The sequence below is a fragment of the Tupaia chinensis genome, unplaced genomic scaffold, assembly GCF_000334495.1.
Source record: "Tupaia chinensis unplaced genomic scaffold, TupChi_1.0 Scaffold000140_1, whole genome shotgun sequence".
NCBI classification, from domain to species: Eukaryota; Metazoa; Chordata; class Mammalia; order Scandentia; family Tupaiidae; genus Tupaia; species Tupaia belangeri.
In genome coordinates, this window is record NW_006159610.1 from 7,244,066 (window position 1) to 7,259,790 (window position 15,725).

A 15,725-nucleotide genomic window follows, 5' to 3' on the forward strand; every position below is an offset into this window, starting at 1 on the left:
CCCGCACCCTACCTACACACTCCCCGCACCCTACCTACACACTCCCCCCACCCTACCTACACACTCCCCGCACTTTACCTACACACTCCCCGCACTTTACCTACACACTCCCCGCACCCTACCTACACACTCCCCGCACTTTACCTACACACACCCCGCACCATACACACTTCCCACACCCTGCCTATACACACCCTGCACTCTACCTACACACACCCGTATACATATACCAACACAGCCATACACACCCACACAAACACACCATGTATGCAAAGCACACACTATACCCAACATACACTCACACACCCTATGCCTGTTCCAACACACATACCAACACGCACCCACACCACACCCAATTTGCATACACATTGCACCTACGCACCAACACACACCAAGATACATATGTACACACACCACACACCAACACATAAACTCCAACACAAATCTACTCCATATACACTAGCACATATCCACACCACACCCATAACACACACCCCCATACCACCACATATGCCAATACATACCCACACAACACCCAACATAAACATACCACATACACACACCATACCCAACACATGCCAACATGACCCTCAACATCCCACACATACCCACACCCTCCCTACCAAGAGAGCAGAACACAGCATGCACCACCCCTAACACATGGGGTGTTGGCTCTCTCATTCCCTGTCCTTAGAAACCCACCAGGATTCCATCATGGGGCTCCGTGAGGACCTGAATCTTAACCCACCTCCCAAAGGCCCCACCTCTTAATCCCACAGTGGGAGTAAGTTTTCACTCTCTGAATCCATCACAACCAAACTTCATCAGAGAACCTTTGGAAGACAGATGCAAACCATAGTATCCACACAGCTATAAAGCAGCAGGTCTGGAATTCGAACCCACGTCCCTCTGTCACCGGCAGTAATGACGATAAAAAGTAACGTCGGTGATAACAGCAGGGGGAGTGGACAAAGGAGGACATAAATGCGGCTCGTGTTTGCAGAATGCTCGCTGTGTGCAGGCCATGGCAAGCAATTGACAGCGTGCCTTCTCTGCAGGACACCTCTGCTCACTGAGCTCCCACCTCCTAGGACACAGTTAAGGGCACATGGGCCGCGCAGCCTCAAAAGCAGGAGAGCAGGAAGGTTGGAGGCACAGGGCACACTGCCGCCTTTATGTCCTCCAGGCTGTCCATTCAGGGCTCGCTGCCTTCGGCCCCTTCCTTACACGGGACGTCACCGCTAATTTTCTGTAAAGGTATACTGGGACAGGCAGATCTCAGGGAACTCATCTGCTAGAGGGTGAGCTGGCTGTCTTCAGATTTTAAATTTAAATCTTGCAGGTGGAAAGACAAAATGGGAATAAACACTTTTGGTGAGAGGCTGATGTCAGGGGCCCCTAAAATCCAGGTTCAGAGATGCTGGAGCCATGGGCCCAAGACGTGATCAACAGTGAAAGTAACTATCAAAGACAAGACGCGGATCCGTGACGGGTTCGGGCACGGGACAGTTGGAGCTGTTACAAAGCATATGAGGCACTGGCACCATTCACGAGTCCATCCACCCCTCCAGGCAGTCAGCCATCGCTCCACACCACGGTGAGCCTTGGGGAGTGTTATCGCCCCAGCCAGCGAGCGCGAGTGGAGAAGACTGGGACACCGGGACTGCCCTACCTGCCTCCTGTGCTCCTGGCAGGAGGCTCCTCCCCTGCAGGTGCTTGGCCTCAGGGCCCAGCCTGTCTCCCACCTCAGTAGGCAGGCTGGCCAGCTAAAAAGGAAGGCGGCCAGTGGAGGCAATGGCCAGATGTCCAAACCTCCCAAAATTCAGTTTAGAGCTCCACTCTGAAGTCTTAGATTGCAGTTCTTAAATTTCTTGCAGAGGCATTTTCCCATCATTCCCTTCCCATGCATAAATGCCACACGTGGGACTGGCAGGGAGGCAAATGCCGATGCCCAGGCACACGGCGGCAGTCATGTCTCTCACCAGCTGCGTGGTGGCATCGGGACTGTGCAACACATGCGGCTTGGCTTTTCTGCTTCCTCTCTCTCTTTTTTGCTATGGGGCATGCCTGCTCACCGGAGAGAGGGGGAGAAAATAAAAATTCACCCTCCATGGGTGATTGATGGCCGTGCTGTAATGTCTCCTCTGGTCTCCTCATGCAGGCGCCTCATGCCATTTTTAAGCCACGGGGTTCATGACTTGAACCTTGCAGTTGGCCATGTGGAATCCAGTGCCTTAACCTCCGTACCACCTGCTGGCCCTCTTTTCTGCTTCTGATCCACCTTGGAACCTGCTCAAGCCCACTCAGTCCCGGCATGAGCTGGGCCCAAATGCAGACACAGGAGAGTTTACGCCCTTGTTGAGGGACACCCCTCAACCCCAGAGACCAGAGTCTGGTCTCTGCCCTTCTGCTGCAGTTCCAGGAGGCCCTTAACAGGCTCCTCAGAGATGGAAAGAAGTCCTGTTGCCGACAGCAGCCCTGAGAAGGGCACTTCCCTTTCACGCTGTATCACGCTGTCCCTGTCTCCTCATTCCCACTTCCTAGGATCGTCTAAGTGGATACCTGCACCCGAACCCTTGCCTCAGGTTCACTTTGGAAAATCCAAGCGAAGGCAATTGCTCCAAAACATGCCCATCTTGATCTATGCCAAGGAGCGGCTACAAGCCCAACGACTCTGAGAGCTCTGACTGTCCACCTGGCCGGGCCTTGGGTCTGCTTGCCTCAGTCCCCCCCTTTCAGGCCCTGCTCGAGCCAGCAGTTGATGGGGGCAGAGAGGAAAGGGAAACCCAGCTTGCCTTGCATAGGCTGGGCAAGGCCATGGCGGGAGCTTGGTTAGGGATGGGAGTCACTCTGCACTGGCCGGGATGCAGAGGCCTGCTGCAGTGGGGGACCCTGAGGACCGAGAGCATGCAAGTGGCCCAGAAGGTCAGGCACAACAGACACGGCAACAGGCACTCTGCCTTCTTTTGGGGTAACGAGAGATGTCCCAGCTGGAGAAGAATGGGGGGAGTGGGACAATGGACCCTGGCCCAGCTGACCCTGGCTATTCAGGGACAGCTCACTCCTCGCAGATGGGACAGACACAGAGAGCTGAGGGCACTCCTCCTCGTGTCTTGAAACCTCAGCACAAAACAGTATCCGGCACCTCCTTGGAATTTAAAGCATTACTGGTACATAAATGAGGATTATTCTTCCAAATCCAGCTGGAGCTACCGGCAGAGTTCAGTAGCTACTTAGCAGTAAGTGCTACCTCTGCTGTAAATTATGCAAAAAGTCACAGACATTAGCATCTCTGCTGTTCATTGGCTTTCTCATTCCCATTTAATCCCAAATGTTCTCCTCTGAACTGCCTACACCTTGCCAGGTCTGCAATCAACACAACCCTTCCTATCTACTCACCAGCTTTTTGAAGGATCCATGTGATTACCGTGCCTAGGCAAAAGGGGTTTGACCACAGAAATCTAACAAATGGGCCCCACAGAGGTTCACTAGACACTCGGGTGATGGGCCCAGAGCTCAGCGTCAGGCCGTCATGGGCAGCACATTCTCCAGTCTTGGCGGGCATACAGTACAGCCCTGGGGTGAGAGTCCAGAGCCCACAGCACTTGAGCAACGGTTCTCAAGGCATAAATACAACGATGATGATGATGATAACAAGTAAGGAGTGAAGGAAACCTTCAGAGATGTTTCAGACGGATGTGCTCATGGCATATTTATCTCTAAATTCATCAAGTAGCAGTTATTGAATACATACAGCTTATTGTATGCCAATCATGTTCAGTAAAGTGACCTTTTTTTTTTTTTTTGTGGGCCAGCCAGTGGTGTGATAGTGAAGGCAGCTGGATCCCACATGGCCGACTTTGTGGTTTGAGCCCTGGATCCAGCAGCTTAAAAATCATGCCAGGCACGTGTGCATGCATGCCCAAACAGAATGGAGGAGAAGGGATTGCAGTGTGGCCATCATCTGTGGCGGAGGGTCACTTCTCATTCTCTCTTTCGCCACCCCCTCAAGTGCACATGCCCTATAGCAATACCCAAAGAAAATCTGCTACAGAGCTTGTCCAAATGCCTATCACCTTCACGTGTCCCCATCCTCAGAGAGCCCATTCATTGGTTTGCTTTGTGTCCAGAAATCTTTTTTATTTTAAATTTGTCAGAGGGTGCTGTGCTTACTGGTGAGAGACAGGGAGGGAGGAAAATAAGAAAACACCCCTCATGGGGAAGGTCACATTGCAATCCTTGCTATGTCATTTCACCCTCCTTTCAGGATTTTAGACACACATACACATGTGCCTTGCATGTTTTTAAGGTGTCAAGACCAGGACTCAAACCGTGCATCTGCCATATGGTATTCAGCTGCCCTAACTACCAGGCCACAGGCTGACCCAGAATCTTTTTTTTTTTTTTTTTTTTTTTAGGAGGGATAGATTTTTTTCATAAGGGGCGAGAGAGATAGATTTTTACTATAGGGTGCGTGCACTTGCTGGAAAGACAGAGAGGCAGAAAGCGAAAAATCATCCTCCGGGGGGATGGCCACGCTGCAATTCCTTCAGGGATATTGGGCATACACGCGCACTTGCCCAGAGTGATATTTAAGCTGCTGGGTCCAGGACTCAAACTGCGGTCGACTACGTGGGAGTCTAGCGATGTAACCATTATGCCATCTGCTGGTCCCTCGAATCTCCACGTGGTTCTGGGGCAAGAGGGTCCAGCCCTACCATCTGTCCACTCAGGGATGTGTAGCAGGCAGCTCTGCAGCAAGGCAGGACCCTGGGCCAAGTTTTTGGCGCACGCGTGCTGTTCCTGCTCACTGGCTGGGGACGCTCAAGAAGGCCCCCGGAACTGGTGCAGGTGCATGGCAGTTCAATGTCTTTGCATGCTATGTGTGTACTCGCACCTTCACATATGCCTGTAGCATGTGACCGTGTCTCCCTCACAGGGTATCTATGCACAGCGACTCTGTGCAGAGTCTGCCGGTTTCTCTGTCACCAGGGTCCTCACAAGCACTCACGCCTGTGTCTGCATGTCATGCCTGGGCTTACATTGTGTCACCCGAGTCTGTGTGTGCATGCACATATGTGTGTGTGTGGAGGGGCACTGCAGCACCCGTGCAGAGATTACTCAGATACATAGAGGGCTTCCCACTCAGTTATTTCATACTTATGAAGAACCATTAAATGATTATTGCTTATTAATAATTGTTAAAACAATAGTTTAATTTCTAAACATTTCACGCAACAGCCAAAGGTCCCAGAGATGAAAAAAGGAAAACCAGAGGTGACCCAGCAGCCCGGATATCTTTTTTTTTTTTTTTTTGAGTTTTTTTGCTATAGGGCATGTGCGCTCGCCAGACAGACAGAGACATAGAGACAGAAAGCGAGAAATCACCCCCAGGGGGGATAGTCACGCCACAATCCCTTCTCCTCCATTCTCCTCTCGGGATCTTGGACACACACGCACACGCACCCAGCGTGAGTTTTAAGCCACTGGGTCCGGGACGCGAACCACGGTCGACTACATGGGAGTCCAGCAACATAGCCATTACGCTAACTGCTGGTTCCCCGGATATCTTACTGACTACTCCTCAGAAAAGAAGCTCCAACCCTAAGAGCCTTCACGTATTTGTTACTGTCTCCCTGGAAAATTAGTTTGTCAGTGCACTGAATATATTCCTTCATACCTTCAAGTGCAAATTCACACCTTCTCTTTTTGTTGCTGTTAGTAATAAAAGACAAATTAATTTTAAAAATTAGCACCTGTGTTGCAACAGTTTTCTGTGCTCTTTCCAATCAAACCTAACTTCTAGTCAATCACTTCTTATATGTTATAATCTACACGAGCTTTTATTCGAAATGACTGTGTTGATGGTTTTATAAAGCTAGTGCCTGGCCCTCCCCTTTTTAGAGAGATTTTTACTATAGGGCACCTGTTGCTAAAAAGGCAGAAAGTGAGAAATCACCCCCCGGGGGGTGGCCGCACTGCAGTCCCTTCTCTTCCATTTTCCCCACGCGCGTGCGCGTACACACACACGTGCCCAGTGTTGAGTTTTTAAGCTGCTGGGTCTGGGACTTCAACCACTGTCAACTGGGAGTCCAGCGATGTAACCATTACACCATCTGCTGGTCCTGGCTATGCCCCTGTTTTAAGTGACTTATATTTCAGCCTGAAGCTTGGCATTCTGGAATGTGTCCTCTTGATGAGGAGATCACAGGAGGTTCCCACTTTGGGCTAATGAGGCCAAGGTCAACCCACAAGGGAGAAAACTGCTCCCTGGTCATGGGCTGAACCACGGCTCTGGTCAACCGGTCGTAAACACAGTCCTGGTCCCGGTGGGATTCCGAAGGAGGAGTGTGGCCAGCTCCCAGCTGCCCGTCCGAGCATGACTCAGTGGAACTCGGTCAGCTTGCAGCAGGGCCTGGACAGGAGCTGAGTGCCTCATCTCCCCTTCCAGAGCCTATTACTTTCTGCAGTGGTGGGATTTGAAACCGAGTCCTGAAAAAACAGCTTTGGAATTGTGCCTTAGAGAGAGCAAAGTCATTAAACAAAAGACAAAACTATTCCTTCTAAATCGATTCTGTAATCAAAGTATCTGCAAATTTCAATGCATTATCCATACTTACACTATGGCATTGAGGAGGAATCCCACGTTACCACTTTCTCTTTATTCCTAGATAACTACAATTGTCTCTGAGCCTCTGGCTTTCCCTCCAACCTTTTTTTTTTTTGCTTCTGGCTTTCCCCAAAACATTTTGGTTTTCCATTCTAATTGATTTATACAGCAGTCCCCTCCATCTGTGATTCGGCTTTCTGAAGTTTCAGTTACTGGTCAACTGAGTACGGAAATAGTTCTGAGCTGAGCGGGTTCTGAGTAGTGTGATGAAACCTCACCCCTCTCAGCTCACCCTGTCTGGGTGGATCAGCCCTTTCCCCAGCATCCCCGAGCTGTGAGGGCCACCTTCCAGGCAGTCACTTAGCAGCTGTCTCAGGTACCATGTCAGGAAGTGATATCTACCACATCTACGGGGTGCAGTGCTCCCTGTGCTCCAGGCACCCACCAGGGGTCTTGGAACCCAGCCCCTGCAGACAGAGGGGGACGACATAGACATAACGCATTAACTCCATTCAGATGACTGTTCAGGAATTTACAAGGGCTCCTAACACCCGCACTTCACTCAATTGAGTCTCGAGCCTCTGCTCAAAACTCCAAGCGATCTGCTCTCACTCACCTCACCAGTGTTCCCAGCTTGGCCTTTCACTCCTTCTGGTGCCACTCTCATTCCTTCCACTTCCCTTACTTATTCCAACCTGTGTGGTCCCCAGCTGCCCCCTCCACAGGACCCCTTCCCTGCAGCGCTCCTGCTGCAGACCTTCCCCACCACCCTCTTGCAAAGCCCTTGAATTTCTTGAACTGTTTCACCCGTCATTGTTTTCCCTATGTCCATCGCGTCTGCACACAGGTTAGCAGCGCGTATCCGCCAATGGCCGACATCTGCGGTACCAAAGCACCGGTTACACTCCAGGCAGTTGGTGTTTTATCTCCTCAGAGAGACTGTGCTCCTCCAGACCAAGGAGTGCGCCTCACTCTCCACGTCCTTGAGTATGGATCTACCGCAGGACACTGACGGGTCCTCAGTGAATGTCTGCTACACTGAGCTGATTTAAAATTCATCTCCACTCCTACCCAAAATTGCTATAGGATCAACTCAAGATAATCTCCGCACCCAAAAGAATCAGACAAAACAAAAGAGTTCATCTAAAAAAAAAAAGATTACTGGCTTTTTTTTTTAACTGATAGAAAGCGTGCATGCAAAAGAGAAAGAACATTAAATGCACTCCCCACAGGGTCTCTCAGGCCACAGCGCCTCCTGCCCAGCCCTCTAGCACCTCCTGCACCTCCGGTTCTTAAGCACCTGTGTGCAGGTTTTCAGGTCTTTTCAGGCTACCTGGGATCTGAACCTGAGGCCCGCATGGGGCTTTCAGCTCTGCAGCGCAGCAGGTTACAGACTGTACCACCCAGTCTGGCCCCAAGTCATTCTTTTTAATGTCCTAATTATTTATGCCCATTTTTAGGCTCCTAATAATGTCTTAAGTGTCTCAAAACACTTAACAGATCCCAAAATGTAAAATTTGCTATTATAAATCTGTGTCTCTCCAGTGAGCACACATGCCCATGGCAAAAACCTTAAAAGAAAAAAAAGAAAGAAAAATGACATATACAGTAATACCTTAATTTGATTGTTAAATAAAATAATAATAAAATGGAAAAAATCTAGATGCGAGTATGTTTAATAGCTCACAGCAAAAACAAACAAGCAAAAAGACTGCACATTTAAGTCACAACTATTCTTTGTCTGCATGGCATAGTTTTTGTTTTTCCTGTGAGTGGCGTTTAATATTTGGTCTTGTTTTTAGTTTGCAGGTCATGCTAATAATGGAAATACCCCAGCATCAATTTACTACTTGCTCAAAAACAAAAAACAAAACAAACCAAACCCCCGCTGGCCTCAATGTGGGATTAAATAAGGAAATGGCAGGGACTTCCCCGAGGGGAGGGGAGCCAGTAGGCAGGGTTACTTACAACTGTTCCCTAGGGCGTGAACACCTGAAAGGCGACACCACTAAGGAGAGCCCTTTTCCCCAGGAGCAACGTTTCTCACAGTGAGGTCCTCCGACCACCTGCACAGGCTTCCCTCCAATTCCTGCAGCAAATCTCTGGGGGGCAGATGGGGACTTTGTGGGGGTGTGGGGGGCTCCTCTGGAGATTCTGGTGTGGTAGGTCTGGGACAGGAGTGGCAGAAATCTGCCCTTAACAAGCTGTCCAGGTGATTCTCAGGCACAGTAAGGCCTGACCGGCAGCAGCAATGCCTATAACTGACCTTCCAGTTGAAAGGTCACATTAGAAGGGGGTACCCTTGCATCAGACTCAAAAATAAATAAATAAAAGTAAAATTTAAAAAAAGCAGCTTTTGTTTCCTAAAAAACACACCAGGCCTGCCTTGCACAGTGGTGACAGTGGGGCCAGCCCTAGCACAGCGCCTGGGCACTGCAGAGGAACCCCATCCCATGGCCATGGCGGTCCTCCACGCCAAGCAAGAGGCAAAGCAATCAGGAAAATCAGGCGGATAAATGTGGCCTAGAGCTGGCTGTCCACCTAACTGGGGCCCGTGGACCTGAGAGCCAAGGACTGTCCTCAAAAACTGGGATGGACCCGTGTGGAGGTGACTCCTACAGGGCTCAGAGGAGGCCCTGAGAGAAACGGACCACGGTGACCAACTTAGAAATGCGGCTTCATTTCAGGCAGAAGAGCTGGCGCCTTCCATGTCAACCGTGCCCTTGTCACCACAGCTGGGCTTAAAGAGGGCGGTCACATGGACGTGGAGGTCAGAAGGTCAAAGTGACCAGGAAGAGGAAGAGGCCACCCTGCTTGGATGGGAGGGGATACTGTCGCACCCACAGGGAGGGCACTTCAGAAGGACACGGGGTGCAGGGGCCGGATGTGACTGTGCCTGTCATGAAGTGACAGATGGAGAAGAGCTCACAAGGGCCCCGCGACCATCAGCAAGTCAGTCTTCAACACCCACCATGCCTGTCATAGAGCTGGGTGGGGACAGGATAGTTGCAGTCCAGTTAGGGATTCAGATCTTCCCCCGACTCTCACGGACTTCCGGAGCTGGGGTCCCTGATTTTGTGACCTCAGTCTCCCCAGTACCAGGTCAAGGACAGACAGGAAAGCAAGTAAAACTGCAGAGTCCATGCAGAAGGTGCCACAGGGGCACAAGAAGGGGCCAGTAAGAAAGGCCTTTAAGAATCCCCAATTCAACTTACTCGATGCATCGTTTTCTCAAGGATGCACATCCTTCAAATATAGTTTTACGCAATTGTTTTTATTGCCAAAGGGTACATGTGCACACGGGGCTGGGGAGGGGGCGCAGGAGATGCCCCTCTGGGGCATGGTCACGCCACTCTCTTTACCCCATTTCTCCTTTCTGTCTGGGTGTCAGGCATAGATGCTCGTGAGCCTGGCAGAGTCTGGTGTGGTAGGTCTGGGACAGGAGTGGCAGAAATCTGCCCTTAACAAGCTGTCCAGGTGATTCTCAGGCACAGTAAGGCCTGACCGGCAGCAGCAATGCCTATAACTGACCTTCCAGTTGAAAGGTCACATTAGAAGGGGGTACCCTTGCATCAGACTCAAAAATAAATAAATAAAAGTAAAATTTAAAAAAAGCAGCTTTTGTTTCCTAAAAAACACACCAGGCCTGCCTTGCACAGTGGTGACAGTGGGGCCAGCCCTAGCACAGCGCCTGGGCACTGCAGAGGAACCCCATCCCATGGCCATGGCGGTCCTCCATGCCAAGCAAGAGGCAAAGCAATCAGGAAAATCAGGCGGATAAATGTGGCCTAGAGCTGGCTGTCCACCTAACTGGGGCCCGTGGACCTGAGAGCCAAGGACTGTCCTCAAAAACTGGGATGGACCCGTGTGGAGGTGACTCCTACAGGGCTCAGAGGAGGCCCTGAGAGAAACGGACCACGGTGACCAACTTAGAAATGCGGCTTCATTTCAGGCAGAAGAGCTGGCGCCTTCCATGTCAACCGTGCCCTTGTCACCACAGCTGGGCTTAAAGAGGGCGGTCACATGGACGTGGAGGTCAGAAGGTCAAAGTGACCAGGAAGAGGAAGAGGCCACCCTGCTTGGATGGGAGGGGATACTGTCGCACCCACAGGGAGGGCACTTCAGAAGGACACGGGGTGCAGGGGCCGGATGTGACTGTGCCTGTCATGAAGTGACAGATGGAGAAGAGCTCACAAGGGCCCCGCGACCATCAGCAAGTCAGTCTTCAACACCCACCATGCCTGTCATAGAGCTGGGTGGGGACAGGATAGTTGCAGTCCAGTTAGGGATTCAGATCTTCCCCCGACTCTCACGGACTTCCGGAGCTGGGGTCCCTGATTTTGTGACCTCAGTCTCCCCAGTACCAGGTCAAGGACAGACAGGAAAGCAAGTAAAACTGCAGAGTCCATGCAGAAGGTGCCACAGGGGCACAAGAAGGGGCCAGTAAGAAAGGCCTTTAAGAATCCCCAATTCAACTTACTCGATGCATCGTTTTCTCAAGGATGCACATCCTTCAAATATAGTTTTACGCAATTGTTTTTATTGCCAAAGGGTACATGTGCACACGGGGCTGGGGAGGGGGCGCAGGAGATGCCCCTCTGGGGCATGGTCACGCCACTCTCTTTACCCCATTTCTCCTTTCTGTCTGGGTGTCAGGCATAGATGCTCGTGAGCCTGGCATGTTTTTCAAGCCTCTAGGGCCAGGACTCAAACTGTGATTGGTTCCCAATGCCCAGAGCTTAACCATGATGCTACCAGACTGGCCCTGGACCATAGCTTTTGAGAATCTTTTTACAAGTCCATTCTTAGTAGGCGTTACTACAATGGCACGCAACAGTAAAGCAGGCTAACTAAACAAACACCTGAGCAGCCCCGGTGACGGCAGTTCAGTCCACCCGGAAATCAGGCCAACACCTGGGAAGAAACAGCTCTCGGCCTGCAGAGCTGCCAAACCTAAATCTAACGCGGCAGCGATGGCGGCCTCCTCCAGCAGGACATGAGTGCGAGGCTGCCCGGGCACCAGCCTCCCCTCAGCTGGGAGCCTGGGGCCTGCCCAAGTAGGTGCTCTCTGAAGAGAAGCCCTGAGGTCCGCAGCTGGTGCTGACCCCAGACTCCCCCCCAACCCGTCTGGATGGGAGGAGGCACCACAGGCCTCTTGCTTTCCAGGACCCACCTTCCTTGGGTCCCCAGAGTTGGGCTCACTTCTTCCCCTCATTTAGCTCTGATGAAAAGTGCCTTCCTCATTTATTTAAATTTATAAAGAATTATTTATTTAATTTTATGCATTTATTATTATTATTTTTTATTTTGACCAGAGACAGAAGGAGAGAGGGAAAGTGAAAAAGTAAGCCACCGGTTCTGGGACGTGAATCGTGGTTGACCATGTGGGAGTCCAGTGCCTTAACCACCGTGCCACCTTCTGGCCCCAAAGGCTCAGAAGGGAGTGTGTGAGAGGAAACCGGGTCAGCAGAGGCAGATCCATCCCTCATGGAGCCACATGCACATCTGAACTTAGAAGGCTCCTCAGAGCTGCTCTAACTCGGGGACCCCCTGGAGGAAGCAGAGGGGAGGGCGAGAAGTGGCACAGGGAGAGGCCTCAAAGCCTCCTAGTCTGAGTTAGGACCAAGGTGCAAGGAGGCGGGCAAGATGGTGAGAGGGACCTGGGCACCTCTGTCCTGCAGCCACTGCTCTCTCAGGACAGGGGGCATGAGGCCAGCAGGCTGAGGGTTCCTGGAGGACAGGGATGGGAGGAGTGGGAGCCAGATGAGCAAGGGGAGCCAGTGCAGGTCAGCCTCCGAGTGGGGACTAGGTCAGCTGTGACCCGCGGCTTCGGCATGTTGGCCAGGCCCTCAGTGGTCCTGAGGGCAGCGTGGAGAAAGCAGGTCCATGGCCGGGGGGCGGGCACAAAGTGAGTTGGTGCTCTGGTTTTACTGCCGATCGCTCAGCTTCTCAGCAGGTATTGGTCCTACCAGGGGAGTTTGAGCTTCGATCCTTTCAACTTCCATTTTTCACTGGCCTGTCCAACATCCCCTCACATAGCCCATCATGGCTTCCATATTGTGGATTCACCTGCTTTTAATTTCCTCCACCTCCTTCTGTGCGCCTGCCGGGCTGGCCATGAAGTGGGCCCCCGGGCTGTGCTACTGAATTCCGTCACCCCCACCAGCCCACAAGCTGGGGATAGGATCCCCCAGTTTACGGTCAGGAAATAAAGATGCAGAGAAACCAGACAGCAGGCCCAGGTCACTCGGGTTAGTGAGCAGAGACTGGTATTCCTGACTTTCCTCTCACCCTCCCAGAACCACAAGTCTCAACCCCTACTGGAACTGGGGCCCCTGGGGAAATCTGGCAAAGCCCCTCCTGCCTGAGCCCACCCCAGAGATGCCGGCGTCATGTGAGACCTGGGACCCAAGTAAGGTTATTTTTACAAGCTCACCCAGCTTTCAGTGCAGCCAGGGTTGAGAATCAGCGTGCTGAGCACCCAGGAGCCGAGGGCCTTGTCCGTAGCCCTGTACCCAGCACTGCGCCTGGCTCAGGTGAGAGAGGCAAACGCTTGCTGAATGACTAGAGGTCTGAGTGAATGGCGGAATACTTCACGTTTCCCTTCCAAGGGCACTGCAGTTCCCCATTATCCTGAGTGATCTCACCATAGAGAGACGACCGGCCCCCAGACAATCTCTCCTCTCCTCTAGCCCTTTGCTCATGGATGTAAAAGTGATCCTCTCCATCCTGGTAGCCTTCATTCAAAGTTTCTAGAGCTTGCTCCAGATCTAGGTACACAGTTCAAGTCCTCCGTTGGGTATTTAAAACCCCCAACACGAAGTCCCAACCGATCCTCCCAACCACAGCTTCCACTACTCACAAGTTCTGTTCTGGCCACACATCTGTCCTCACTGTTCTCACCCCAACTCCTGGGGATCCCCTCTAACTCTGAACATCTCCCCAGGAACCCTACTTGGCTTCTTCTTACACAGCTTTTAACTGTCATTTCGATGTACACACATTCTAATCTCCCGACCAAAGTGGGATGACTGGCGGGCAGCGACCGCTGACGTGTGATTTTGCACGTTCTCGGAGATGTCACTGAGCAGTCAGCCTCTCCCGATGGCCCTCGCACCCACAGTCTTACCTGTAATATCTGGACTGCAAGTAGGTGGAGCACACAGCCTTGGACACGTGACTGGCCGAACCAAAGTCGATGACCTTGACTCTGTAAGGCTGTCTAGACGGGTCTACCAGCATGATGTTCTCTGGTTTCAGGTCAGCGTGGATAAGACCCAGGCTTTTGAGTTTCATCAGGGCTGTGGCTACCTGCTGGAGGACTGGGCGAATGTACTTGAGGGGCAAGGGGCTAAATTTGTTCTGCTTTAGAAAGTCATAGAGGTTCTGCTCCAACATCTCAAAGACCAAGCACGTGTGATTCTTGTGCTGGAAGCACTCGTAGGCCCGGACGAAGTTGTAGTCATCGGCACTCTCGGTGCTCAGCCGGGCCAGGATGCTCACTTCGATCTGACCCTGTCGGGCATAGGACGGGTGGTTCTTCAGGATCTTGATGGCCACGATTTCATTGGTGCCCCGTTTCCAGCACTTGACCACTTGCCCAAATGTCCCTCGGCCCAAGAACTCCAGCACTTCGTAAGTGTTGGTCATGGAGCACAGCACTTCATGCTGCACCAGCTGGTAATCGCCCTCGCTGTTGGAGCCACTGTTCTTGGAGGTGGCAGTCGATGTGGTGGCAGTGGCTACAGTGGCCCCACTGGCATTATTCTGAATCATGGGTGGATGCTCTTCGATGATCTGCACGCTGCTCGTGTTCTCAATCTCCTCGCTCTTACGCTTGAGTCCACATTTTTGGTAGGTGTCAAGAAGGCTCACAGTGCTTCGACGCATTAGGTTATGTGGTCCGCCGAGGACTTGCCCAGTGACAGAAGTGCTGCTTGCTGACGTTACGACTATGTGCCCGGTGCTTCCTGGGAAGATGATGGTCTGCTCGTAAGGTAGGCTTGGGTTTGGGATTGGCAAGGAGGTGCTGACGGTTGTGGCGGCTGGCTGAGAAGGTGGTATGTTCTTGCTGTGGCTATACGCTTTGCTGGGGGAGCCGTACCCAGTCATGTCCCAGTGGGAACTCGGCTCTACTTTCAGTTTCTTCACACTACAGAAGGCACTTGATTGAAGGGTGTGAGGGGAGAAAACTTGCACATGTGAGGCCATACCTAGAGGAAAAGGAAAAGCCCAGATTTGAGTCACTTCTGCACAAACAACTCAACAGATCCATTTCAGTTCTGATCAGTGCTTCCGGTCACCTCAGAACAAGGCTGGGACAGGGAGCCTCTTCTACCTGGAAGCACGTTCTGGCTGCTCCGTTTATGGAGCCAGTTGGTTCCAGTGTTCCATCTGCTACCATTAGGGGGGCAGGAGACTCAGGGTAGAACCAGAAATAGGGTCGAGTCAGACACAGTTAAGATCAGGACTTAGCTCATCATTTAATTTTTATAAATATGATTTGTTCTCACTGGGTTGCATCCCGGTAAAGGTGGGTATCTGGTGGGTCCGTTCACTGCTACGTACTTTATGCCCACACGGCCGCTCGGCCTTGTTGGGAGACGGGAATGGTCATGTTCACTGGTTTGAGGAAACACCTTCCCTCAGGAGCCCCACCTTGGGGCCACTCATGATTCTGCCATAATTACTGCTGGCATCTTTGTCACTTTAAATGAATCCTATGGGGTTGAGCTGATCAAAAGCTGGCCTCATGTTTTCATTAAGACAGTCTAAAACATCGTATTGGCCTTTTTTGGTGGAGAAGGGATAGCGCAATTCATGGTCTTTGCTTACTCGTTTTTTTCTGCTAAGTTCACTTACTGCTAAATTTATCTTAAAAGTGTGTTGTTTCATACCAACACCTCACCCACAGTTTAAAGAGCCTCAGCAATCTATGCACTAACTGTGTAATTTACTGGTGATACTGGAAACAAAAATCCATACAAAACATATTAAGAAAAACTAAAAAGATGGCAAGGAAGGATAAGTCCTAAAAAATAAAAGTAGAAACAAACACTGCCCATCGTATCTCCACTAAGGTCAACAAACATTTCTTGTAGGAGCACAGGGAAAG

General features: G+C 51.3%; 1 protein-coding gene across 6 annotated transcripts in view; it reads right to left on the reverse strand.

Moving 5' to 3' along the window:
• The window catches only part of HIPK2 (homeodomain interacting protein kinase 2), a 246,202-nt gene that overhangs the window by 148,187 nt on the left and 82,290 nt on the right, over positions 1-15,725 (reverse strand). For all 6 annotated transcript variants that reach the window (XM_027770510.1, XM_027770509.1, XM_027770508.1 and 3 more), the window contains one exon: positions 13,740-14,823. In XM_027770510.1, the coding sequence (XP_027626311.1) occupies positions 13,740-14,821 (1,082 nt within the window). In that variant the 5' untranslated portion in view covers positions 14,822-14,823. The remainder of the gene's footprint in view (positions 1-13,739; positions 14,824-15,725) is intronic.